The 26,739-nt window shown below is 46.0% G+C and overlaps 1 protein-coding gene across 3 annotated transcripts in view; it reads left to right on the top strand.

Annotated features, from left to right (window-relative positions):
• Nucleotides 1-26,739, top strand: part of CCZ1 (CCZ1 vacuolar protein trafficking and biogenesis associated) — a 53,188-nt gene extending 26,449 nt beyond the window's left edge. For all 3 annotated transcript variants that reach the window (XM_075565453.1, XM_075565454.1, XM_075565455.1), the window contains 8 exons: nt 12,209-12,290; nt 12,860-12,921; nt 13,812-13,923; nt 14,671-14,704; nt 17,362-17,479; nt 20,381-20,539; nt 23,527-23,654; nt 26,395-26,739. In XM_075565453.1, coding sequence (XP_075421568.1) covers nt 12,209-12,290; nt 12,860-12,921; nt 13,812-13,923; nt 14,671-14,704; nt 17,362-17,479; nt 20,381-20,539; nt 23,527-23,654; nt 26,395-26,450 — 751 coding nt within the window. In that variant the 3' untranslated portion in view covers nt 26,451-26,739. The remainder of the gene's footprint in view (nt 1-12,208; nt 12,291-12,859; nt 12,922-13,811; nt 13,924-14,670; nt 14,705-17,361; nt 17,480-20,380; nt 20,540-23,526; nt 23,655-26,394) is intronic.

The raw sequence follows: 26,739 nt of genomic DNA, 5'->3' as shown, positions 1-26,739 counted from the left end.
AAACAAAAGTTACAGAGAAGGGAAACAACCCTTCTCCCAAAATAGACAGCTGCAAATCTCATCTATATTGCTTTGTGGAAGTGCTCATCTTAACCATCCTTAATAGCCAAACATGGCTGCTGCGTGTGTTGATGGGGGAGTCACATGTACACTTACCTCTGCTGCGTGTATTGCTGGGGGACACGCATGTACACTTACCTCTGCTGCGTGTATTGCTGGGGGTGTAGCATGTACACTTACCTCTGCTGTGTGTATTTCTGGGGTAGTCACATGTACACTTACCTCAGCTGCGTGTATTGCTGGGGTAGTCACATGTACACTTACCTCTGCTGCGGGTATTGCTCAGGTAGTCGCATGTACACTTACCTCTGCTGGGGGTATTGCTGGGGTAGTCGCATGTACACTTACCTCTGCTGCGTGTAAGGCTGGGGGAGTCACATGTACACTTACCTCTGCTGCGTGTAAGGCTGGGGGAGTCACATGTACACTTACCTCTGCTGCGTGTAAGGCTGGGGGAGTCACATGTACACTTACCTCTGCTGCGGGTATTGCTCAGGTAGTCGCATGTACACTTACCTCTGCTGCGGGTATTGCTGGGGTAGTCGCATGTACACTTACCTCAGCTGCGTGTATTGCTGGGGTAGTCACATGTACACTTACCTCTGCTGCGGGTATTGCTCAGGTAGTCGCATGTACACTTACCTCTGCTGGGGGTATTGCTGGGGTAGTCGCATGTACACTTACCTCTGCTGCGGGTATTGCTCAGGTAGTCGCATGTACACTTACCTCTGCTGGGGGTATTGCTGGGGTAGTCGCATGTACACTTACCTCTGCTGCGTGTAAGGCTGGGGGAGTCACATGTACACTTACCTCTGCTGCGTGTAAGGCTGGGGGAGTCACATGTACACTTACCTCTGCTGCGTGTAAGGCTGGGGGAGTCACATGTACACTTACCTATGCTGCGTGTATTGCTGGGGGAGTCACATATACACTTACCTCTGCTGCGTGTGTTGCTGGGGGCGTCACATGTACACTTACCTCTACGTGTATTGCTGGGGTAGTCACGTGTACACTTACCTCTGCTGCGTGTAATGCTGGGGGAGTCACATGTACACTTACCTCTGCTGCGTGTAAGGCTGGGGGAGTCACATGTACACTTACCTCAGCTGCGTGTAAGGCTGGGGGTGTCGCATGTACACTTACCTCTGCTGCGTGTAAGGCTGGGGGAGTCACGTGTACACTTACCTCTGCTGCGTGTAATGCTGGGGGCGTCACATGTACACTTACCTCTGCTGCGTGTAATGCTGGGGGAGTCACATGTACACTTACCTCAGCTGCGTGTAAGGCTGGGGGCGTCACATGTACACTTACCTCAGCTGCGTGTAAGGCTGGGGGAGTCACATGTACACTTACCTCTGTGTGTAAGGCTGGGGGTGTCGCATGTACACTTACCTCTGCTGCGTGTAATGCTGGGGGCGTCACATGTACACTTACCTCTGCTGCGTGTAATGCTGGGGGTGTCACATGTACACTTACCTCAGCTGCGTGTAAGGCTGGGGGCGTCACATGTACACTTACCTCTGCTGCGTGTAAGGCTGGGGGAGTCACATGTACACTTACCTCTGCTGCGTGTAATGCTGGGGGAGTCACATGTACACTTACCTCAGCTGCGTGTAAGGCTGGGGGCGTCACATGTACACTTACCTCTGCTGCGTGTAAGGCTGGGGGAGTCACATGTACACTTACCTCTGCTGCGTGTAATGCTGGGGGAGTCACATGTACACTTACCTCAGCTGCGTGTAAGGCTGGGGGAGTCACATGTACACTTACCTCTGCTGCGTGTAAGGCTGGGGGAGTCACATGTACACTTACCTCAGCTGCGTGTAAGGCTGGGGGAGTCACGTGTACACTTACCTCTGCTGCGTGTAAGGCTGGGGGAGTCACATGTACACTTACCTCAGCTGCGTGTAAGGCTGGGGGAGTCACGTGTACACTTACCTCTGCTGCGTGTATTGCTGGGGGAGTCACATGTACACTTACCTCTGCTGCGTGTAAGGCTGGGGGTGTCGCATGTACACTTACCTCTGTGTGTAAGGCTGGGGGAGTCACATGTACACTTACCTCTGCTGTGTGTAAGGCTGGGGGAGTCACATGTACACTTACCTCTGCTGCGTGTAATGCTGGGGGTGTCGCATGTACACTTACCTCTGTGTGTAAGGCTGGGGGAGTCACATGTACACTTACCTCTGCTGCGTGTAATGCTGGGGGAGTCACATGTACACTTACCTCTGCTGCGTGTAAGGCTGGGGGAGTCACATGTACACTTACCTCTCCTGTGTGTAAGGCTGGGGGAGTCACATGTACACTTACCTTTGCTGTGTGTAAGGCTGGGGGAGTCACATGTACACTTACCTCTGCTGCGTGTAATGCTGGGGGTGTCGCATGTACACTTACCTCTGTGTGTAAGGCTGGGGGAGTCACATGTACACTTACCTCTGCTGTGTATAAGGCTGGGGGAGTCACATGTACACTTACCTCTGCTGTGTGTAAGGCTGGGGGAGTCACATGTACGCTTACCTCTCCTGTGTGTAAGGCTGGGGGAGTCACATGTACACTTACCTCTGCTGCGTGTAAGGCTGGGGGAGTCACATGTACACTTACCTCTCCTGTGTGTAAGGCTGGGGGAGTCACATGTACACTTACCTCTCCTGTGTGTAAGGCTGGGGGAGTCACATGTACACTTACCTCTCCTGTGTGTAAGGCTGGGGGAGTCACATGTACACTTACCTCTCCTGTGTGAATTGCTGGGGGCATCGCATGTACACTTACCTCTGCTGCGTGTAATGCTGGGGGCATCGCATGTACACTTACCTCTGCTGCGTGTAAGGCTGGGGGAGTCACATGTACACTTACCTCTGCTGTGTGTAAGGCTGGGGGAGTCACATGTACACTTACCTCTGCTGCGTGTGTTGCTGGGGGAGTGACATGTACACTTACCTCTCCTGTGTGAATTGCTGGGGGCATCACATGTACACTTACCTCTGCTGCGTGTAAGGCTGGGGGTGTCGCATGTACACTTACCTCTGCTGCGTGTAATGCTGAGGGAGTCACATGTACACTTACCTCTGCTGTGTGTAATGCTGGGGGCATCACATGTACACTTACCTCTGCTGCGTGTAATGCTGGGGGCATCACATGTACACTTACCTCTGCTGCGTGTAATGCTGGGGGTGTCGCATGTACACTTACCTCTGCTGCGTGTAATGCTGAGGGAGTCACATGTACACTTACCTCTGCTGTGTGTAATGCTGGGGGCATCACATGTACACTTACCTCTGCTGCGTGTAATGCTGGGGGTGTCGCATGTACACTTACCTCTGCTGCGTGTAATGCTGAGGGAGTCACATGTACACTTACCTCTGCTGCGTGTAATGCTGGGGGTGTCGCATGTACACTTACCTCTGCTGCGTGTAATGCTGAGGGAGTCACATGTACACTTACCTCTGCTGTGGTGGTTCCAGGGCGATCAAATAGTATGACATACCAGTCTTCATTAAAAAAAAATGTTTATTTATCGGTCAACTTTTCAGTGTTTAGTCATTTTCATCAGGACTGGTCAAGGCTTGTCCTAACGGTGTGCCTAAAACAGATTTCTCTCTCCCTAAAACTGCAAGACACATCCGGTCCAATGAGAAATATCTGCCTGTTATCAGCTGTGCATGTCTGAGCTTTTTAGGTCATGCGCCCGACTGCAGCAAGATGAGAAATAGCAGTAATAATTTATAACCGAGGTGTGAAAGGAGATCACTAATTAGATGCATCACTTATCAGGAGACTTTTCTGCCAGCTATCCTGTTTGCAAAGTGACTCTGTACATGAGTGCAGCTCACTTACTAAGAGTAAATGTTCTGTACGACAGGGTGACATCGCACTGTGTTCCTTATAACTGCACCTAGGACCGGAGGTTTTCATTGTCCTCGTTTGAACAATGAACTGGGTTTTGTTTTCCTATTCAACTTGCAATACATTTAGTCTCTGAGCCTGGGGAACGGATCCACGTTTCACATCACTCAGGGAGCAGAGAAGTTGACCTAAAAATGACAAAATGCAACATTTCCCTAATATTTCAGGCAAAAGAAACGCCAGATAAACGAGGGCAATCAATGATCCATAAGAAAAATCATTGGGTTCTCGACACAGATAGTGGGACCCAAACAACACAATATACTCTGAAAACTTTATTACCAGTAGTCTTCTACAGGCATACCCCGCATTAATGTACGCAATGGGACCGGAGCATGTATGTAAAGCGAAAACGTACTTAAAGTGAAGCACTACCTTTTCCCCACTTATCGATGCATGTACTGTACTGCAATCGTCATATACGTGCATAACTGATGTAAATAACGCATGTGTAACAGGCTCTATAGTCTCCCCGCTTGCGCACAGATTCGGTACTGGTAGGGAGCCGATATTGCTGTTCAGGACGTGCTGACAGGCGCATGTGCGAGCTGCCGTTTGCCTATTGAGTGAGATGTGCTTACTCGCGAGTGTAGTTAAAGTGAGTGTACTTAAACCGGGGTATGCCTGTAATTAGTATTTTGAGTATTTGTGCCGTTCTGGTGGGAAACGTTTTCGCTGACGCAGGCCCATTTACCAGGCAAGCAATATTTCCACGTGCTACCAATTTATTTGATTGTTTTTCTAATAGTTCAGGCCCTTACGAGCCCGTGTGTGTTCCCATCTATCACTTCTGTCATCCTTAAATGCGGCCTTTCCCAGTAAACACTCTGCGCTGTGGTACTGCCCTGCTGTCTGAGTGTAGAGCACATGCTCAGATTGCATAGTCACGTAGTTACATAGTAGATGAGGTTGAAAAAAAGACGTGCGTCCAAGTTCAACCTATGCTAAGTTTCGACAACCGATACTTATCCTATATCCGTATTTACAGTATATTGATCCAGAGGAAAATAAACACAAAACCCCAGTGACACATCATCCAATGATATCTCATAAAGAGAAAAATAAATTCCTTCTTGGCTCCAAATAATGGCAATCAGATAACTCCCTGGATCAACATCCTTCCCATGTTTACTTATTTGGTATATCCCTGTATACCTTCACTTTCTAAAAATATGTCAACCTTTTTTTTAACATATCTATTATATCTGCCATCACAGTCTCCATGGGTAATGAATTCCACATTTTCACTGCCTTTACTTTAAAGAACTATTTCCTTTGTTGCTGGTGAAATCTCCTTTGCTCCAACCTATTAAGGGATGACCCCGAGTCCTTTGTACTGCCCGTGGGATGAATAGTTCATTTGAAAGCTCCTTGTATTGTCCCTGAATATATTTCTATATAGTTATCATATCCCCTCTTAGACGCCTTTTCTAATGTAAATAAATCTAACTTAGCTATCCTCTCCTCACAAGTTAGATTGTCCATCCCCTTTATTAATTTGGTGGCTCTTCTCTGCACTCTCTCTTGTTCCATAATGTCTTTTCTAAGGAGTGGTGCCCAAAATTGTACTCCATATTCAAGGTGTGGTCTTACTTAAAGAAAGAAAAAAAGAAACAGCGCACAACTCGGTGTATTAAAAATTATATTGGGATAACTAGATAAATCAGGCAGTACATGTTACAACATAGCGCTATGCGTTTGGCCGTCAGGACACCTGGGCTTCAACATCAGCTGGCACCCATCACAGTTGATTCCTGGATTTGCAAAGTCTGGTGTGTGTGTGTGTGTGTGTGTGTGTGTGTGTGTGTGTGTGTGTGTGTGTGTGTGTGTGTGTGTGTGTGTGTGTGTGTGCGCACGCACACACGGGCCTTGAATCCTCAGTCCCCGGCATGAATCCTCTGTTTCAGTCCAAAGGGTTGCAGCGCTATCTGGTACTACTAAAGTAACCGTAAGGGAAAAAGACAGCAACACGCCGAGAATAGGAGCTCTGGGTCTCATGCGGCAAACACTGACGTCATTGCGCTCGCGCTGTCAGTCGTCTAAACAGCGGAAGTGATCGTCCACGAAGGAAAAAAGCAGCAGACCCGGACAAACCTGGCAATGTGCTGGTAATGCGATCGGAGCAAATAAGTAGAAAATTCTGATAGCCTATCCTTATCCGGAGAAGGATAAGCTATTGGAAAGGTTACATGTGTATTCATTTTTTCACTTCACTTGTGTCTATAATATTGACATTTTTTGACACTTTAAGATCACGTTGATTTTGTCCATTTTATCCCTCTTAGGGTATTGACCCCATTTGGTTCATCACCAGTTGATATTTTATCTACAGTATACATCATTTATTTTATATCACTTCAATTTGGTGCACATTTATTCTTATGTGGTCTTACTAATGCTTTGTAAAGGGGCATAATTATGTTTACTTCCCTTCCATCCATTGCCCGTTTAATGCAAGATAAGATCTTGTTTGCCTTTGCAGCTACTGCATGACTTTGGGCACTATTGCTAAGCCTGCTGTCTACAAGCACTTCTAAATCTCCATCAAGGATTCCCCCAATTTATCCCCATTTAATTTGTAAGTCTCCTGTGTGTTATTGCTTCCCAAATGCATAACCTTACATTTATCTGTATTAAACCTCATCTGCCATTTACCTGCCCAAGTTTCCAGTCTCTCCAAGTCCTTCTGAAGAGAAATAACATCCTGCTCTGATTCTACTACCTTACACAATTTAGTATCATCAGCAAAGATGGAGACTTTACTTTCAATGCCAACCTCAAGGTCATGAATAAACAAGTTAAAAAACAGGGGTCCCAGTACCTACCCCTGAGGTACTCCACTCACGACCTTAGCCCAACCTGAAAGTTTAATTTTTGACAACATTCTGTTGTCTATCCTTCAACCAGTTTTCAATCCAGTTGCATATATTTTTACTAAGTCCAATTTGCTTTATTTTGTACACCAACCTCTTGTGTGGAACTGTATCAAAAGCCTTTGCAAAATCTAAGTAGACCACATCAACTGCAATACCCTGGTCTAGATTCAAACTTACCTCCTCAAAGAAATGAATAAGGTTAGTTTGGCATGATCTATCCTTCATAAATCCATGCTGACTATTACTTATTTTGTTTTACATTAGGTATTCCTGAATATTATCCCATACTAAACCGTCAAGTAGCTTCCCCACTATTGATGTCAGGCTTACAGGTCTGTAATTCTCCAGTTGTGATCTAGCTCCCTTTTTAAATATAGGCACCACATCTGCTTTACGCCAATCTTGTGGTACTGAGCCTATGGAAATGGAGTCCTTGAATATTAAATGTAATGGTTTGGCTATTACTGAACATGGCTCCTTAAGAACTCTTGGATGTATGCCATTGGGGCCAGGTGCCTTATTTACTTTCATTTTATCAAGTCACCTATGAGCTTCTTCCTCAATTATTGTTCGTTAATATAGAGGTTGTGGCTTCCTCGTGCGGCACTACTATTGAAATTGATTCTTCCTGGTGAATATACAGGCAAAGAATTTGTTTAATACTTTAATAATCGTTACCTGCTTTTTCCTTATCTCCAATTATCTGCCTGCCCATCTCACACTGAAAGGGTCCTATATTTTCTTTTCTACATTTTTTTGTTATTAAGGTACTTAAAGAACTTTTCAGGGTTGACCTTACTTTCTATTGCAATCTTTTTTTCATTATCCATTTTTACTAATTTGATTGCCCTTTTGCAATTTTTGTTACATTCCTTATAATTCTGATACGATGTCTCTGTCCCCTCTGACTTTAAGAATCTAAATCCTTGCCTCTTTTCCATTTCCTTCCCTACCTGTTTATTTAACCACATTGGTTAAGACTTATTTCTTTTATATTTATTACCCAAGGGTATACACTGATAAGTGTGCTTTTCTAACAATGTTTTAAAGACTGCCAATTTATCTTCCACATTTTTCCCTGCAAAAACATCATCCCAGTGTATTCCTTGTAGATTAGACCTCAGTTTATTAAAATCTGCCTTTCTAACGTTTAAAGACTTTGTTGAACCCAAGTAATATGGTTTTTGATCATTTATTTCAAATGAGACCATGTTATTATCACTGTTACCCAAATGTTCCAGGACTTGAATATTTGTTATTACTTCTACACTGTTTGATATTACCAAAATCCAGTATTGCCCCTCTCCTGGTTGATTCCTCAATAATTTGGGTCATGTAATTGTCTTTAAGCACCCCCAAAAACCTGTTTCCTTTCGTTGTAATGTTAATCTCATGCTCCAGATGTCTTCATTTCATACGGAATATAGACGTACAATTTCTCTCAAACAAGGCCAATGACCTAAAACTATTTATATTTCCTCATAAAAGGTGCAATACCTCCAATGGTTTGATAGCAATAAATTTAAAAGGGTTCACAAATAATCATTATCTGCTTTTATTATCTCAAATATGTACTAATATATCACCTTTTATATCCCCCATCAGGGGGTTCGAGATCTCTTAGTGGTCTATATGTTATCTCCAAAGGGTTTGCCAAAAGAAATATGTACTGGTGGATCCCAGTCAGTATAGTGGGGTTTCCTGAGCCCGTATGGGGACTGTGTAAGGCCCCAAACTGCACCTTAGTGTGGGTAGTATAGCTGTCAAATACTACAAGTCACTCCCCACAATGCTTTGCATCCACAGCAGCAAGGCATTGTGGGGCATGACGTTGGAAGATCCCTTGGTGATTGTATAACTGTCAATCATGCTGTCTGCACACACTGAGGGTAAGTTTGGGGCCTTTTTAAGCGTGTTCCCCCCCACAAGCTCAGGACATTATACTGCCTGGGATCGGTCACACAGGTTTGTTAGCAAGAGTCTGACGAGTCGGCAATAAGATTTACTAATTAGGGGTTTGCAGAACAAATATTTTGTAGCAGGAAGTGCACGGTGGAAAAGAGGCTGGGATCTGCTGGGTTAGCAACAGGGGCATGTGGCTGGAGGCACGTGGTTGTACCCTCCAAAGTAACATTCGGGTCGGTTCCTACATGAAAGTATCACCGGTACCGTTCCTCTGGGCGGCCTCATTTCACGTTTGCACCAAAGACAGATTCACAGCGCCTGATCTCTTCAACGTTAAATTCCAACCGCGTTGAAATGTATCCCTACCCCGGAGAAACCCTTCATTGGTGAGATAGTGAGGCAATGTCCAGAAGTGATTTACTCGTGCATGAGGGATGTACTGTAACTATAGAGAAGCGGGTGGAAGTTCCCTTTTCCCTATGGGTACAGTATATCACAGCTGATTATGGATGTGACGTGTCTGGCTGCGTTAGAAGCTTGTGATTGTAAATGCCAGCGTGAAGTTGTCCATAAATGATTGATACATACAGTAAAATTTCTCGTAAACACAGTTGTTGATGATGTGTGACTCCTAGCAGGTGCGGAGTGCCACCGCTTTTTAGATACCGAGCAAAACGTCCCCATCCCACTTTCTGTGTAAGGGAATCGGGTTCAGGTTCGTACACTTTGGGGCCCATGTGCGAACATGTTTTTTCCAATTTGTGTTGCGTCACAAATTTGAGGGCTAAAAAGCAACACAAACCTTCATAAAATGTGCATCGTCTGTATGAAGACCGTTTACATATAATGCTTCATTTATTGTTTGCGTGTTGAAGACCTGATTGACGCACATAATTCAGTTTTAGTTAAAATTGTTTAAAAAAAAATTGAGTTGACACATTCTACCTTCATTCTGTTCTAAATTGAACTTGAAAGACTATTTCCTTTTTAAAAGTGTGTGTGTGTGTGTGTGTGTGTGTGTGTGTGTGTGTGTGTGTGTGTGTGTGTGTGTGTGTGTGTGTGTGTGTGTGTGTGTGTGTGTGTGTGTGTGTGTGTACATCATTCACATCTGTACGCCAACATAGCCTATTTCTGTACACCAAAACAAATGAGAACTTTTTTTCGCACAGATGGAGAAATTTACAGTTTGTACTTACAAGTGCAATCTTTAAATGGATTTGGTGCTTTTAAAAAAAAAAGGGCCCCTTTTTTTTATATTTTTATAGCATTAATGTTATTTATCTTCCTGAAATAGTCCACTGCTTTTTTTATTTTTATTTTAGCCGCTTTGCCCAGTTTATACGCCCGATCATAACACTGAGCGGGACCTTCCAGCAACTGAATGGTTAATGACATGGCCCTGTGGTTCTGTCACTGAAGGCATAAATCCGTGACTGCTACGGGTGCTGTGATTTCTCGGGCCATTAGCTGCTATTTTGATCCCTGCTCAGCAGCCGCTGGATGCGGGTGGCAGCAGATCACGGACAGAGCAGAATGTTAGACATTTAAAACGAGTTGAACTATTTTTTTTTAATTTTTTTTTTATCCCAATTAATCTTACTCTTGTTTGAAGAAACAATGACACCAGATGACATTTTTGCCAGAAACCAAGAAGAGTAGCGTGTGCAGAATCAATGTAATTGAAGATGGCTGACGGTTCTTGGATTGTAGGGTGTTTATTGACAAGACAGCTGCACGCGGCATAAGATTTCACTCGGAGGGAAAAGCCATGCAATAATCTTAACAAAACCCATGAAGGGAGCAGCGTAATACAGGAATATGAATACAATATTGGTCCGTTCACTTGTATATTAACTTAGTTTTTTTATTTACTTTAATATTCCTTATGGTGCTAACAACGCTTGCAGTACTTTATAGGAGAAACTAGCTGATATACCCGGGATTGAATGTTCCCGCTCCCCCTCTCTCTCTCCGCTCCCCCCTCTCTCTCCGCTCCCTCCCTCTCTCTTTCTCTCTTTCCCCATTGCCCTCTCCCTTTCCCCTTTCTCCCCCCCTGTCTGTTTCTCCCCAGTTAACAGCAATCTGGCCCCCCCCCACACATGAATGCGGCCGTTCCCCCCCGTTCACTGTTCCGTTTCCCCCCCCTTCCCAGCTCCTGCCCCCCGTCACAGCTGTGTCCCGTCCCCCCCGCCTTGACATGTGCGATTTCCCCCCCCCCCTTCACAGCTCCATTCCCTCCCCCCCCCCCCCATTCACAGCTCTGATTTCCCCCCCTCAGTCATGGGCCGGCACCCCCCCCCCCCCCCTTCACATCTCCAATTCCCTCCTCCCTTCAGAGCTCGGTGAGTTTTGGTGGCGGCGGGTGGGGTTATCTCTCGCCCCCCTGCATCTCCCCTCTGTCCCCCATACCTGAAGCGGTGGCGGAGTGGTGCGGTGGGAGGTGGGGTGGCCGCTTTTACTGAGGCGCGGCGGGTGGAGTTTGGGTGGGGTGGGTCGACCGGAGGTGAGGTGCGCCGGGGTGTAAGGTGCGGCCGGGTGGCGGGTGGAGGTGGTGCGGCGGGAGGTGGGGTGGCGGCTTTGGCTGAGGTGCGGCTGGTGGAGTTTGGGTGAGGTGGCGGGTGGAGGGTGTGAGGCGGTGGGCTTCGGTGAGAACCCAGGACGGTATGGGTGCACGGCGTGTGGCTCTCACGCGGTGTGAGGAGGCTGTGAGGGTGAGGGCGTGCGTAACCGTGTTGCTGACGTCACCCCACCCCACAGGCCAATCACTGCGTGAGCCGCCGCCAACCAATGAGCAACCGCACAAACCCACACACAAACAATTTTTCCGTTTTATATATATATATATATATATATATATATATATATATATATATATAGATAGATAGATAGATAGATAGATAGATAGATAGATATACTGACAACATAAAGCAGCGATTTCCCCCTAACTGTTTTTTTATTTATATATATTTTTTACATAGCGCAGTTGTACTATGTTTAGCTCTGGAAACCACCCAGTTCCAGAGATACTTACCGGGGAAGTTGCTGGCATTACTATTTGGTATTTAATGGGGATTTAAATGGCCGTTCGACTGATTGTTGCGGCATTCTATTGCTCTGAGATTTGGTAGCCATTTTGTTTCCCCCGGAAGGGAGATTTAAACCTGGTAACTTCACCATGAAGTACCCCAGGGGTCCCGGTGCAGAAAATAACATGGTTCAGGTTTGGGTGTGTTCCCCTTCTCCCCTCCCCCCCCCCCCTTCCCCTGTTTAAGAAAACAAAACGAGGAGGGGGGCTAAGAGTATAGAATACTCAACATAAACTTACATACAGAGGTGTCCTGTATATTGACTCCCATACCAGTCCTTTTTATATATAGCAGAATTCCTGCCTCTCTGGCTCCGGTTCTAGGCGCCCATCGCTGCTTTAATGGCCCTCTGCTGACGTTTCGTTTTCCCTTTCCTAGGAGCGGGCTAGAGCAAGAAGATATGCGAATCCTGTATAAATACCTCACCACGTCTCTGTTCCCGAGGTACATCGAGCCGGAGGTAAAGTCCCAAAATACTATTGTAATGGGGTTGTATGTACCATGTGTCCCGGGGGTCACTTCCGCTTTCACCGATTCACTTCTGCTGCTTGTGAGTCCAGTTGCAATTGTGCAAACAATGTAGCAGTGCGCGTGTAGCACATTGTTTGGGGGTGGAAAGGTTAACCCTTTCACTACCAGAGGGGCCAGCAGCACAGTCCATTTTTGGCATCTGTACTTGCAGCAGCTATGTAACCTTTTTGGCCCAACTTTTCTTTACTATCCATATCACTAGCTACCAGTTTTGAGTGGAATTGTGATCCCAGGGAAAGTTTTGGTGGCAGTGGATGTTTTTGAGCATGAGTGGGTGTACAGTAAGTGGTATGTATGCGAGGGTATTAGATGTCCGGGTCAGCGTGACACGCTCATGATGGGGGTGCGACACGCTCATGATGACGGGGGCGTGACACGCTCATGATGACGGGGGCGTGACGCGCTCATGATGGGTGCGTTTGCTTCCTTATAATGTTTTTATTTATTTATTTTGCAATCGCCTAGGAAACACTTTTTATTGTTCCTCCTGTATTTTAGTTAGCGGGAAGAGATTCTCCGATACGCCCGGAAATGCCTGGGAATTTACAGCACTATGGAAGGTACAGTGCAGGCTTCTGGTATATTTATAATGTGCGTTCTTTTTGTGCCTGTTATACGCTAGTCACACACTAGTCAGGCCTGCTATACGCTAGTCACACACTAGTCAGGCCTGCTATACGCTAGTCACACACTAGTCAGGCCTGCTATACGCTAGTCACACACTAGTCAGGCCTGCTATACGCTAGTCACACACTAGTCAGACCTGCTATACGCTAGTCACACACTAGTCAGACCTGCTATATGCCAGTCACACACTAGTCAGACCTGCTATACGCTAGTCACACACTAGTCAGACCTGCTATACGCTAGTCACACACTAGTCAGACCTGCTATATGCCAGTCACACACTAGTCAGACCTGCTATACGCTAGTCACACACTAGTCAGACCTGCTATACGCTAGTCACACACTAGTCAGACCTGCTATACTTCCTGAGCAGGCCTGTGCCGGGGTAACACCTGCCAGTGCTGGAAGAGACATTCTGGTCCTTCTAAGTGTTGAGTGTTGAAGTGAAGTCGGCTGGAAAGCAGGTGGTTCATGAATACAACGTGCATAAAATGACATTACAGGGCTTAGCCAATCGGAAAGCATCGGGTTCCTTATTGTAGAGTAATTTATTACTTTACCAGTCAAAAAGTAACTGGCTTATATACGTGTGCCGCAGCATGAACAGTAATTGCACATATAGAATGTATGGCTATGCTAAAGATGGGGGGGTTACCACTATCACGCTGCGATGTATACCGTGCAACATTTAAATGTAAAGTCCTTGTATGAAAGAATCCGAGTGATGGACTTAGCGGGGTATTTTTGCGCTGTATCTCCGTAAGTGGCGTTGCGTTGTGTTCAAGGTTCTTTTCCCTTTCCTCTCACCCGTTCTTATCTTCAGGTTCCTCACTGGGCCTTTGAACCTCAATGATCCGGAAGCAAAGTTTCGATTTCCAAAAATCTTTGTAAATACAGAGGACATGTACGAGGAACTTCACCTGATCGTGTACAAGGTGACCGTATTGTAACATGTATGCCCGTATTGGTGCAATGCCTGTTGTACGCTGGCTGTCCTATCCAGGGTGCAAAACATGACATCAAACTTAGAGGGGAACATGCTGCTTAGTGAAGGTTAAAGGGACTATTTTAAATCAACAGTCCCTTCCATTTCTAACATGCAGTCAGAGCTTTGGGACTCTGAACCATTTATTCTATGAGAGCGCTCTACCAATATTATTATTACATCAGGGCTGCATAGAAGGGCAACAGTGCTTTTGGTTCAGGAAGAAAATAGTTTTGTGATGACTTCTAAGGGTGAGTCCTTCATAGATGTAGTTTGTGCACAAGCTTTTAAGTCTGTAAACTCTCTTCACATAGCAGTGTGTTCCCATTATTGTAACTCTGCTAAGTGGGACTGAGAATCCATGAAGGCAAGAAGGCTATACAGGGGTGATAATCAAGAGCAGTCTTTCAGACAGTGCCATGCACACCGTGCCCCATTACTTTGTGTCACTAGAGGGATGTCCTTACAGAAAGATGGAAGTGACTGAGCTGCCTGGGAGAAATACCCCTGGGAAACACTGCAGCTGTGTTTACTCTCATTATGAAATTCACAACCTCAAACAGTGTGATTCCCCTGATGTTATAGTCCTATAATGAACAGCTGTTGGCATAAACCTTCACAAAATACACACTGATGTTTCTACTGCAAATGCATAACAAAGTTTGGATGGTAAACCAGTGTGTTCTGTTTATTTCAGGCCATGAGTGCCTCTGTGTGTTTTATGATTGACGGTGAGTATCAATCTTTGTAACCCGTTTTAGGGCAATTTGTCACCTGATGTTTTTAAATTGTCCCTGAAGAGGGGTTATTGCACCGTTAAAAAAAAAACAGATCAGGTCTGTCCAAGGCCATCTCTTAGGTGAGATTAGAACTCAAAAAGAAAGGGGACGTTACTCTAAGCTGCTCAAGGCTATATGATTTTTGATATCTCAATTACACTAGTTTTTGAATGGGGTGGTGCAAGTGTTATTATATATTAGCAAAAACAAAGGTGAGAAACCTAAAACGTTTCATTTTTGGATCATTGTTTTAATAAACATACACAGCAAAAATGTTAAACTGTTAACTACAGGAGAAAAATAATCAAGGCAATGTAGAAGCATATTGGAGAGGCACCAACACAGATTATCTGCCCAATGTTATTATGTATAAAGGTTTGCAAACCTTAAGGGAACACAACGGGGCTCGAGTGGTGTAATCATGTAAGGTAAGAGACATCCCAGCCAAAACCCAACGTCGCTACTTTAAGTGTCTCTAGTTACCCAAGATTATCACAAACGCCACATATACTGAGACAAAGGGCAACAATGTCGAGTATTTGACCAGCCTGTAACGCTTGTGCTGCCCACGAGCAAGACAGAACCCCGGTACTGAGGTGGGGAAGTATAAAACCACGCACCCACAGCAGCGGAAGCGTGCCTGGCAGGTGGATTGTCAAACGTAGCCGGGTCGGGGTTGGAGAGAGTGGGTTAGTCCTGATACTTGCCGAGGTCTTGGAATGGAGAGGTCAGAATAGTCAAGTCCATTAGCCGTGGTCTGGGGTTGGAATCGTGGAAGTCCGTTAGCCGTGGTCTGGGGTTGGAATCGTGGAAGTCCGTATAGCCGTGGTCTGGGTTGGAGAGGTCCGCAGAGTCGAGGGTAAGCCGGGGTCAAAATCCAGAGGGGTTCCAAGGTCAAGCCAGGTCGGTACAGGAAGAGTCAAACTGGCAGAGGAACACAGGACAAGGAGCAAGGCACAACGGACGCACGAGCTCAAGGCTACAAGAAGTTATGCTCAGCAAGGTAGGAAAGGAACTGCAGGATATATAGCACACAGGAACCAGTAGCGAGGGAGGCAGAGCGGAGGCGCGGCCTCCGCGGAGGCAAGGATTAGCTGCAGGAGACAAGTGGGCTAAATGAATACTTGCCACACAGCTGGAGAGCGGTGCACGTCATCACGTGTGCTCGGTGCGTCCGAAGAGGCGGAGCTAAGCTCCGTGGCACTCTAGAAGAGCTGCGCGAGCTCTGTAAGCAGAGCGAGGGTGCGCGCACACGCTGGCGCCAGAGTGGAGGTCTGCGCGACAACAGGTAAGGAGGGAAAAGGACATGTTCCCCGATTCCTTACACAGCCAAATACTCGTATAGCAGTCCGGCTCCAGTTCTGCTAATGTTACCGTGGCTAAAGTCCTTTACCTCTGGTCGCCATCACTTCAGTGGATGGATGTCTGGCTCCATAGTCTCGGTGACATTATCAGAACTGGAGCTGGACATCCATCCATCCACTGAAGTGATGGCGACCAGAGGTAAAGGACTTTAGCCACGGTAACATTACCAGAACTGGAGCCGGACTTCTATACGAGTATTTGGCTGGTCAAGCACTTTACATTGTTACCCTTTGTCTCAGTAGATGTGATGTTTGTGACAATCTTGGGTAACTAGAGACATTTAAAGTAGCGACGTTGGGTTTTGGCTGGGATGTCTCTTACCTTACATGATTACACCACTTAAACCCCACTGGGTTCCCTTAAGGTTTGCAAACCTTTATACATATTATCATTGGGCAGATAATCTGTGTTGATGCTTCTCCAATATGCTTCTACATGACCTTTTTGCCTTGATTCTGTTTCTCCTGTATTGAACTGTTTTTTTATTTTTAACCTTTTCTTGTGGTATTAATATGATGATCCAAGATGCAAAGTTTGGGGTTTCTCATCTTTGTTTTTGCTGCATGGGAACGGCAATGGGATTTAATGTGGAGAAACGACACAAGAAGGATATTGCTTAACTTCACTATTAACTGACTTTGTATGCAATTGCATTAGCCCACAGGCTATCTGAGCAGCCCCAGTGACACTGCTGCTAAGCAGTTTGACCTTGGTATCTATTTAACCCCGACATAGACCTAGAAAGAGTAGTGTGTGTGTTTGCATGAGCAGCATGTATTGCAGCATGCCCTAGCTAGGATAAGCTTACCAATGTCCCATTGTGCTGCCTCCTTTCTCAATGTTAGCAGAACCACTTGGCTTCTGGTTACCACTGTCTCATATCTTGGTTATTTATTAAAGTACTGCTGCTAAACTGATACTTTCGGTGATGTTCTGAACCAATGAATGATCCGTTCAAAACAATGATGTCTTTTCTTTGACTTGTTGCTGCTGCTGGTTTGCCTGCGGAGACACTTTCATACATACACCCCAACTTTGTACACCATGGTCCCTATGCAGTGATGAACTAAAACCTTCTCCAGCATGGGGGAGACGGCTTTACAGCATATTAAATCGGGGGCCGATGAGACCTGCGCTTTATCATAAGACAAAAAGACATACGAAACTGGTAAAAAGCTAATTTCTTCTCAACCCAAGCTAACATTTTATTCCTTTATTTTTTCATATAATTTATATGATTTTAGCGTCTGTGCACCTAACACCGGATTTCTGTCGGAAATTAGACAGCCTTGTTGGACCTCAGCTTACAGTGTTGGCATCAGACATCTGTGAACAATTCAACATCAACAGAAGGATATCGGGGTTAGTGACCAGCGCTGCTGCTCTGCTGCTCTGCTCTAAGTGTTACTGCCACAAACCCAGGAGACATTGCAGGTTTAGAACTTACAAAGGCTCAGCTCCCATCCATATGAAGAGGAGTAAAACGCCCTTTGTGGATCGTGTCCTTTAATATATTTGCTTGTTCTGTGTCACTTGATCCTTTTAGGGAATAGGTTCTGGTAGGTGTCAGTCCAGTTGCAATGGTGCAAAAATATGTATCGGTACTTCAATAGTAGGTGATAACTTTTTTTGATTCTTTATTTGTACTGGCCGGATAAAACACTGGATGGCCCTGGGAAGAGGAAGATAACGGTGTTAACCATGATGCTTTTTAATGGACATAACACATCAATGAGACAATATTGCCTTGTGCGTAAGCTTTAGACATCTCTCTATATAAGACGACATGACAATTTTCTTCCTCTGATCTGGCAGTCCTAATTTCCAAATAATCTCACTGAATAGATTCTCCCACTTCCCCGTTACAGGCATACCCCGGTTTAAGGACACTCACTTTAAGTACACTCGCAAGTAAGTACATATCGTTCAATAGGCAAACGGCAGCTCACGGATGCGCCTGTCAGCACGTCCTGAACAGCAATACCAGCTCCCTACCTGTACCGAAACTGTGCGCAAGCGGGGAGACTATAGAGCCTGTTACACATGCGTTATTTAGATCAGTTATGCACGTATATGATGATTGCAGTTAAGTACATGCATCGATAAGTGGCGAAAAGAGAGTGCTTCACTTTAAGTACATTTTCACTTTACATACATGCTCCGGTCCCATTGCGTATGTTAATGCGGGGTATGCCTGTATAGTGTTTTTACTGCCCGGAGTCCTGAGAAATTCTCTCGTCTCGCTGCGTTTCCACTTCCTTCTCAGTCATTTATTTATTGATTTTATAAAATGTTTTACCAGGAAGTATCACATCGAGTCACCTCTCGTGTTCACGTATGTCCTGGTTCACGTATGTCCTGGCATAGAGCAGTGCAGGGGCATGCAAACGTTTTTTTTTGTCTGTGCCCCTCTGCCTGCTCTCCCCTCCCCCTTACCTTTACTCCGGCATCACCCAAATGACGGCGCGTTGCCATGGCGATGCGTCGCCAGAAGCCGCGGAGACCAAGCAAGAGACTTGGAGGCACCGCGTTGTCCCACCGGAATTTCATTTAAATGTGGGGAAGAGCGGGGGGGGCCCTGCAAGCGCCGCACACCCCTGGAGCAGTGTATGCAGCACTGTACATAACATTGTAGCAATCCCTGCCCCAAGCAGCTTGCAATCTAATTGTGGTGCTTGAGGTACATGGGGGACTTGCCCAATGTCACAGGCAGAGCAGCCATTCTTCTTTACCCTGTAAAATGATTCTTTAGTTTATTTTTACCCTGGGTATTTGAAAGTCATCATGAACTATAACACTAATTGGACAATATATCCAGGCACCATTATCTAGAGCAGCGGTTCCCAACCTTTTTTACACTGGGCGCACCCTGCTAGAAAATGTTTTGTGAACCCCCTAATTATTCAATCTTGTTGCCGACTCAGACTATCGCTAACAAAGCTGCGTGACCGATCCCAGGCAGTATAGTGTCCTGAGTTTGTGGACACACACACCCTTAATAAGGCCCCAAACTGCCCCTCAGTGTGTGCAGGCAGCATGGGGGGGTATAGCCGTCACTTGCTGCAGGAGCTTCCAAAGACACGCCCCACAATGCCTTGCCACTGTGAATACAAAGCACTGGGGAGAGCAACTTTGAAACCTCCTGCTGTATATGACGGCTCTACCCCCCATGGTGAGGTGCAGTTTTGGGGCCTTACTAAGTGCTCAGTCCCCACACGGGCTCAGGATCCCGCTATACTGACCGGGATCCGCCAGTACAGATTTGTTTTGGCAAATCCCCCTGGGAGACCCCTCACGAACCCCCTGTTGGGAATCGCTGATCTAGAGGTAGGACAGTGGTAACATTGCAAGTCACAAAAGGTGCTCTTGCTTTTAAGTTCACTTGTCTGCTCCTTAGGATACATCACATCATCTAAAGTCTAGTGCTTGGGGCACATAGAGATCAGGGCCCTGCAACCGGCGGGCCACATGCGGCCCATGACGAGCCCTGGGGACCCACCGAGTCGGCTTATCTCATACTAGTAATTTAGGCAGCAAAGTGCAGTTATCACATGAAACTCGCTTGTAAGTTAAGGTAATATAAATATACGTGGTATAGATCAGAGGTGCGCAAACCCCCTGCATTCACTCCCCCAGTGCTCGCGCTCCCCCGTGCTCGCGCTCCCCTTACAAGTCTGTTGGCGTCAGCGGGGGTCATGTGATGGGATGTCACGGGGCGCGTTGCCATGGCAACGGGTGTCAGCGCGGGGTCATGTGATGTCACATGACCCCGCTGGCGTCATTTGACGCCGCGTTGCCATGTCAACGCGTCATCTGAAGCCGGCTGAACCTCGGTAAGTTCAGCTGCAGAGGCCTCACGCGGTCCCCCGACATTTAATTTAAATGCCTTGGGGAAGAGCGCGGGGCCTCTGCAACATCCACGCCCCCACCAAGAAAATCCTGGGCCCCCCAGTTTGCGCACCCCTGGTTACAAATGCTTGCACAATCTTAAAATGTTGTTTTGAAGTCTTTAAATGTATCTAATCTTCAATTGCGATAGGCTTTTGGACCTTCTACTTCTAAATGATTCTGATCTAGTCCGTTTGGAGAAATTAGCTCTGCTTTAGATTCTAATTCTTCTAAGGTATCGGAGTAATTCTGCTCGCAGAGCGGCGTCACCTTGCAGCACTGTATAAGAAAAAATAAATGATTAATACGAGCAATAAAATGGTGCCGGGAGAAAGAGTTCTTCTTTGATTTCTGATACTGATTTTTCATTTCCAGGTCTGAGAGAGAACCTCAGTTTAAATTTATTTATTTCAATCACATGAACCTAGCAGAGAAAAGTACGATTCACCTGAGGAAGACGCCGAGCGCGTCTCTCACGTCTGTGCACCCGGAGCTGATGAAGATTCTTGGCGACATTAACAGCGATTTCACAAGGTCAGTGGAGCCTGGCTTACTGTGACCAGGAGACTGCGTATTAAGTGGCCTTGTGTGCTTGCATAAAGCAGGATAGAAACTGGGGGTCCTCCAGAACCGAACCTCGCTATTTTCCACTGTGGAGACCCCTGGTTCCCGAGATATTTGCCGGTGAAGTTACCAGCATGACTTCCTGGTTTTTAATTGGGATTTAAATAGCTGGAAGTCACAACCGATAATTTTGCAGCTTCCTATTGGCTTACGTTTTTGTTTTTTTTGCCATCATTCACCGGTAAGTGTCTCGGGAACCAGGGAGAGGTGTCTCTGGCGAAAGTTCAGCTCCATCTTGTGCCAATGGCTCACTGAACATGTGCTGTATGTACAGTCTAAACCAGGGGTGCACAAACTGGGGGGGCAGTTGCAGAGGTCTTGCGCTCTCCCCCAAGGCATTTAAATTGAATGTCGGGGGACCGCGCACGGCCTCTGTAACTAACTTACTTTGGCTTCCAGCGACATGTCGCCATGGTAACCCGGAGTCAAATGACTCCTCGGGGTCACGTGTGTCGCCGGGGCGGCAACCACGAGCAGGGGGAAAAGACTGCGCACGCCTGGTCTAAACAAGTGACGGCCAGCACCACCCAAAACAAAAAAATCTATCAATGATGAAATAGGTGCGGGTAACAAGAAGGGTCCCTGTAAACCCTTACTATAATCACAGTATCTGATATATGTGACCCGCACACACGGGAACGAGAGATCCAGATGGGCTGAGTGTGGCCTCTTGCCACCACTTGGAATGTTGAGATTTCTGAGCAGGGACTCGCGGTAAGGGAAGTTCTGTGTGAGGGAAGTTCTGGGTGAGGGAAGTTCTGTGTGAGGGAAGTTCTGTGTGAGGGAAGTTCTGTGTGAGGGAAGTTCTGTGTGAGGGAAGTTCTGGGTGAGGGAAGTTCTGGGTGAGGGAAGTTCTGGGTGAGGGAAGTTCTGTGTGAGGGAAGTTCTGGGTGAGGGAAGTTCTGGGTGAGGGAAGTTCTGGGTGAGGGAAGTTCTGGGTGAGGGAAGTTCTGGGTGAGGGAAGTTCTGGGTGAGGGAAGTTCTGGGTGAGGGAAGTTCTGGGTGAGGGAAGTTCTGTGTGAGGGAAGTTCTGGGTGAGGGAAGTTCTGCGTAAGGGAAGTTCTGCGTAAGGGAAGATCTTTGTGTTTTTATACGTGGGAATGGGCCAGCAGAAAGCCTGTGAGATCCTGAAACGCTGCCCCCGTCATAACCGCTGTTTTGCTTTTTTTTTTGCATACTTAAAGATAATGTGACGTGTATCCAAGCTACTCGTTGCTTCATGGTGTTGGGCATATTTCTGTGTTGCTTCTCTCCTCTTCATACTGTATAGATTAGTGTTTTTTGGATGCCAAGATCATCTCCGTGCTGGAGACAAGTGTATTTCCGCTTATTCTTGTCACTTGCTGATAGTTTTGACAGTACTTTTTTTTATTACCTGGTATGCATTTTTCTACTGATGTAAAATATATGAATTGACGATAACTAATTGTCATAGTTTTCTTGTCTGAGTGCGGGTCACATATACGTTAGATCAGGGGTGCGCAAACTTTTCCCCGTGCGCCTCGCGCCCCCAACCCCCTGCTCAACCCGGCGTCAAATGACGTGCCATGTCACGTGAGGCCAGGTTACCAGGACGACGCGTCGCTTGAAGGGAAGGTAAGTGGGTTATAGAGGCCTCGCGCAGTCCCCCAGCATTTAATTTTAATGCCTGGGGGGAGAGTGCGGGACCTCTATAACTGCAGCGCCCCCCAGTTTGCGCGCTCCTGCATCGGATAATGTGCTGTTTGCTTGTTATACTGCCCAACAGGTATGCAGCGCTTTAACAATGGAACAATACAATTGCAACACAGGGAATATGTAAATTGGGAGAAAGGAGTCGCTCTCCAGAAGAGCTTACAATCTAATTGATTTGATAACTGGAGTTCCAGTAATATGAAAGCACTGTGCTTATAACATATTGTGTATTCTTCGTTTCTCTTTTTTTGATTCATGGTTCAAGAAATGTCTAATAGGGCTTCATGTTTTGATCCAGCTGAAGAACTACAAATGTCACAGGAACCAGTTCCCCCAGAATGTGCAATGTATATATACTGTTAGGTGCTAGCGGCTCACCCCTTAGTGGCGCAAATCGCAATCCTAAGGTTGAGATGATCTAGCTTCGTGTATCTGCATTATATGCGTTGCATTTGATTTTTGCTTGCACACTTTCCTGCTGCTGTTTTTAAGAGTTCCCCTGTAAATAGTTAACGACTCTTACTCATATGCCAAATTTCAGAGAGTATGGCAACTATGGATCCTCAACCAGCACACAGTCCTCTTGTAAGGGCATTTGGGGTGTCGATCCCTTCCCCTTTTTGATTGCCGCCCCATTATTATTTCTTCCATTTCCCCAGTACCAGTGTACTGTTATGTATGTTTTATTTCAGTTCATGTTGTAAAACTTACCAATAAAAAGTTTGAGTAAAAAAATTCCTGGAAGGTTGAAAGAGAATTGTATAAAAATACATATAATGCATCGCGGCACCTCTTGTATGTACTTTCTGTTTCAGGATGAACCTGTTGCTTGCCACAGCCCTCGCCGCGCTCCCCCACCTAGAAGAGGGGTGCGCAAATTGGGGGGGGCGTGAGATTTTCTGGGGGGGAGATGCGGCGAGGCATCTAAGTTAAATTGTACATTAAATGCCAGAGGACCTACTCTTCCCCCGGGGACAGCGCGAGGCCTCTGGAAGTTCCCTTACCTTGTCTCTGGCGGCTTCGGGCGATGCGGCGTCACATGACCCCCCCGCAGTGTCATTTGACGCCGGAGACAAGGTAAGGGGGGGTGGGGAGAGCAGGCAGGGGGCGTAGAAGAAAAAGTTTGCACAGCTCTGTCCTAGAATGACAAACTACAATGTAATATTTCTTCTGCTCAGGAAATGTATATTCCAATGTAGTGTTTCTCTAAAATCTTGTTCTAGAGTTGATGAAGATGAAGAGATCATTGTGAAGGCGATGAGTGACTACTGGGTTGTAGGGAAAAAGTCCGATCAACGGGAGCTGTATGTGATCTTAAATCAGAAGAACTCTAATCTAATTGAAGTAAATGGTGAGATTCCTAGATTTCTCCGCTCGGTGCTGGATGCTTTTTAAGGAGAGTTATGTGTTAAATATGACCGGAGACTGCAGAATAGGGAATGTTGACATGGGGGTGACATGGAAGGGAGGGGTACTGCCACAGAATGCGTTGGGAGGACGGCTACAGATGGTGAATGTGAAGTGGTTAAGGATCATTAACGGAGAGAATGTGCATGATTTTAAAGAGGCAGTTCCTCCTACTCCATTTTATTTTTGCCACCCGCCTTGTTTCCCCGTGTATAGGGAGCAGGGGGTCTCCGAAACGAAACCGTGTTAATCCGCTCCGGGGACTTCCTGGTTCCCGAGATGCTTACCGGGGAAGGTGCCGCCGGTACTGTACGCTCCAGGGGAAACAAAATGGTCTAAATCTTGCTCGTGATTGGGAACCAATAGGAAACTGCAACATCATCTGTCACGGCTTCCTATTGGCCTGCGTGATGCGAGGGATTTAAACCTCCATAAGGTACTAGCGGCACCTTCTCCAGTATGTTTCTCTCAAGAACCAGGGAGTGCCCAGAGCTGTATTTAATGGGGTCCAGCTCTGGAGACCCCCTGCTTCCAACACAGGGGAACAGCCCGCTGAAGTGCCCTGAAAAGTGCCTGCTTAGGAATAGGAACCGCTGCTGTTCCACTTCTCCCTGATGGTGTTTTCCGTAAGTGCCGTTATTGCCTTTTAAGATACATATTTTTTTCCTATAAAAAATATTGTGTGCATATCGGTGTATTAATAATAATGGCACAAGCCACCCAGAGCCATGTATCCCTCTGCACCCACTACCAACATGTACATGTCCTGCCCAAGGTTACAGGGAACTGGCTTTTGTGCTCAAGAGGGTCTCGCTTCAAAGGCTATTTAGTTAATCACCTGGTTATATTTCCTTTTTTTATATATGTAAAGCCCCCTGTGTATATTAAAACGCCTCCCTCCATCATCTCTCCATGTTACGCCTCGACGGGCGAGATCCGGGTGATTTTACAGTTTCTTGTTTCATGCTAAACTTCACCGGGATCATAAATATTCATCCCCATCTGGCTTTTTTTCAGCAAGATCTTCTTAATAATTAAAAGGTAAACACTATCTTGCACCTTGACATAATTAGCGTCACTGGGGGCAGTTATCAATCAGGAGTTTTGTGTTACAGTGTTAATTCTCCCCGAGGGGGATAAATAAGTGCCCATTGTCATTTCAGCCATGCAAGGTGTCGGTGCTGGGCCCAAATTTGTTTTAACACCATAATTGTCACTTTTGTAAATGATTAATGTGCAGGGAACGGATGGTTGCTCTGCCTCTTGTTATTGGTCTTGAATACATCTTGACTCCATCCTGCTCTTTCATTGCATTGATATGACCCTTTGTACAATGCAGAGCTGTATGATGTCTAACTGAATGGAAAATCCACTACTAGGGGGTTCTCAAGCCCCCCCCTCCCCCTCCCCCAGGTCAGGTTTTTCGGATATCCCTGCTTCAGCACAGGTGGCTCAGTTGATGATTGGGCCACCTGTGCTGAAGCAGGGACTGATTGAGCCACCTGTGGTAAAGCAGGGATTTCCTTAAAATCTGGCCTGTTGGGGGATCTTGAGGACTGAAGTTGAGAACCCTGTATTAATACATATAAAGGGATTTGGCTTGTCCTGTTTAATAAACAGGTAACCAACCCCCATGGTGCATTTGGTGCTTGGATGTATTGGGATAATAAAGACACATGTAACTTATTTATGCACATCCATGAAACACTGCAAATAGCCTCATAACTGCACTGATTTATCACCAAAAACTAGATGTGAATTTCGTAGCGCGTAAATGTTTTTAAACTGTTGTAATCTAATCTGAAACACTAAGATTACTATAAATTTGAGTTCCAAACATGTGTTCAAACTGTCCTTCTGCTGGATCGCGCCCCCCGAAGACACGAGCGCCACTGTCTGATTGCATAATCAATAATGCGTTGATCCAGCTGCTCCCACTTCTGAACGATACATTTTATGTAAGCATTTTGGGCCATAATTCTTGCTCTCTCGTGCACTTCATAACGTGCTTACCTTCCCAAACACCATTCTGTACCTATGCATCAATATCCGCTGCCACCACAGTGACCTTCCTGTGCACTCGCACGACAGGCCCGTATTCTTGTAAAAAGTGACTGGGAAAGCTACGTTTCTACTTCTGAATATATTGCATGCTGCACTATGTCCTGCCTTTTTCTTCTTTGCCGAAGTCACAGAAGACCTCCAAGATAATATATTTTATGCAGAGTTCCTGCTGAACCCGTCTTCAATTTGCATATTGCTTTGTTGCACCGCCAATGATAGAAGCCTCATATTGTGGCGATACCTCCGTGGTAGCCGCCGGTAGCCGCTGGGCTTTAAAGCTCTCGGGTGACACAGGCCAAGAGGAAGCCATAACATGAACCCTGGTAGCCGAGCAGAACCGCTACCAGCAGCTACTACAGTGGTATCTCCGGAAGCATGGGGTCCCCGGAGCTGAAATTAATGGGGTTCATATCTGGAGACCCCCTGCTTTAATCCTGGGGGGGGGGGGGGGGGGGAGAGCCTGGTTTGGCGCTTTAATCATAAGGTATTGAGAATTTACACTGCATGTCTTGCTCTATTTTGGGAATGGGCTTTCACCTTTTTTCTCTCGTAACCCTTCTTGCTGGAGAAGCCTCTGCAAACGTAACTGTTGTTTTTTTTTTGTTTTTTTCTCTTTACAGAAGAAATCAAGAAGCTGTGTGCAACACAATTCAATAACATTTTCTTCTTGGATTAACCACGGATGTTGGGATCATTAGCAATGTCTTCAAAAACGGCCTAAAAACAGCCTTTTTGTTTAACATGGAAAAACTATCAGTCATATTATTGACTGGAATAAGGACTATTGTAAGGCAATACTTGCCTTGTACCATCCACATTTCTATTTGTAAGCTCAATGATCAGAATCTAAATATTTATCAGAACGTATTCAGAACGCTCGACACGTATATACCATTCCATTTCTGTAACGTTTTGCAAATTCGCGACTGGAAAAATAAAGCTTCTAATCATTGTTATACTTTTAA

This window comes from Ascaphus truei, chromosome 11, assembly GCF_040206685.1.
Source record: "Ascaphus truei isolate aAscTru1 chromosome 11, aAscTru1.hap1, whole genome shotgun sequence".
Classification (NCBI taxonomy): Eukaryota; Metazoa; Chordata; class Amphibia; order Anura; family Ascaphidae; genus Ascaphus; species Ascaphus truei.
This window is presented reverse-complemented; position numbering and strand designations above follow the sequence as displayed.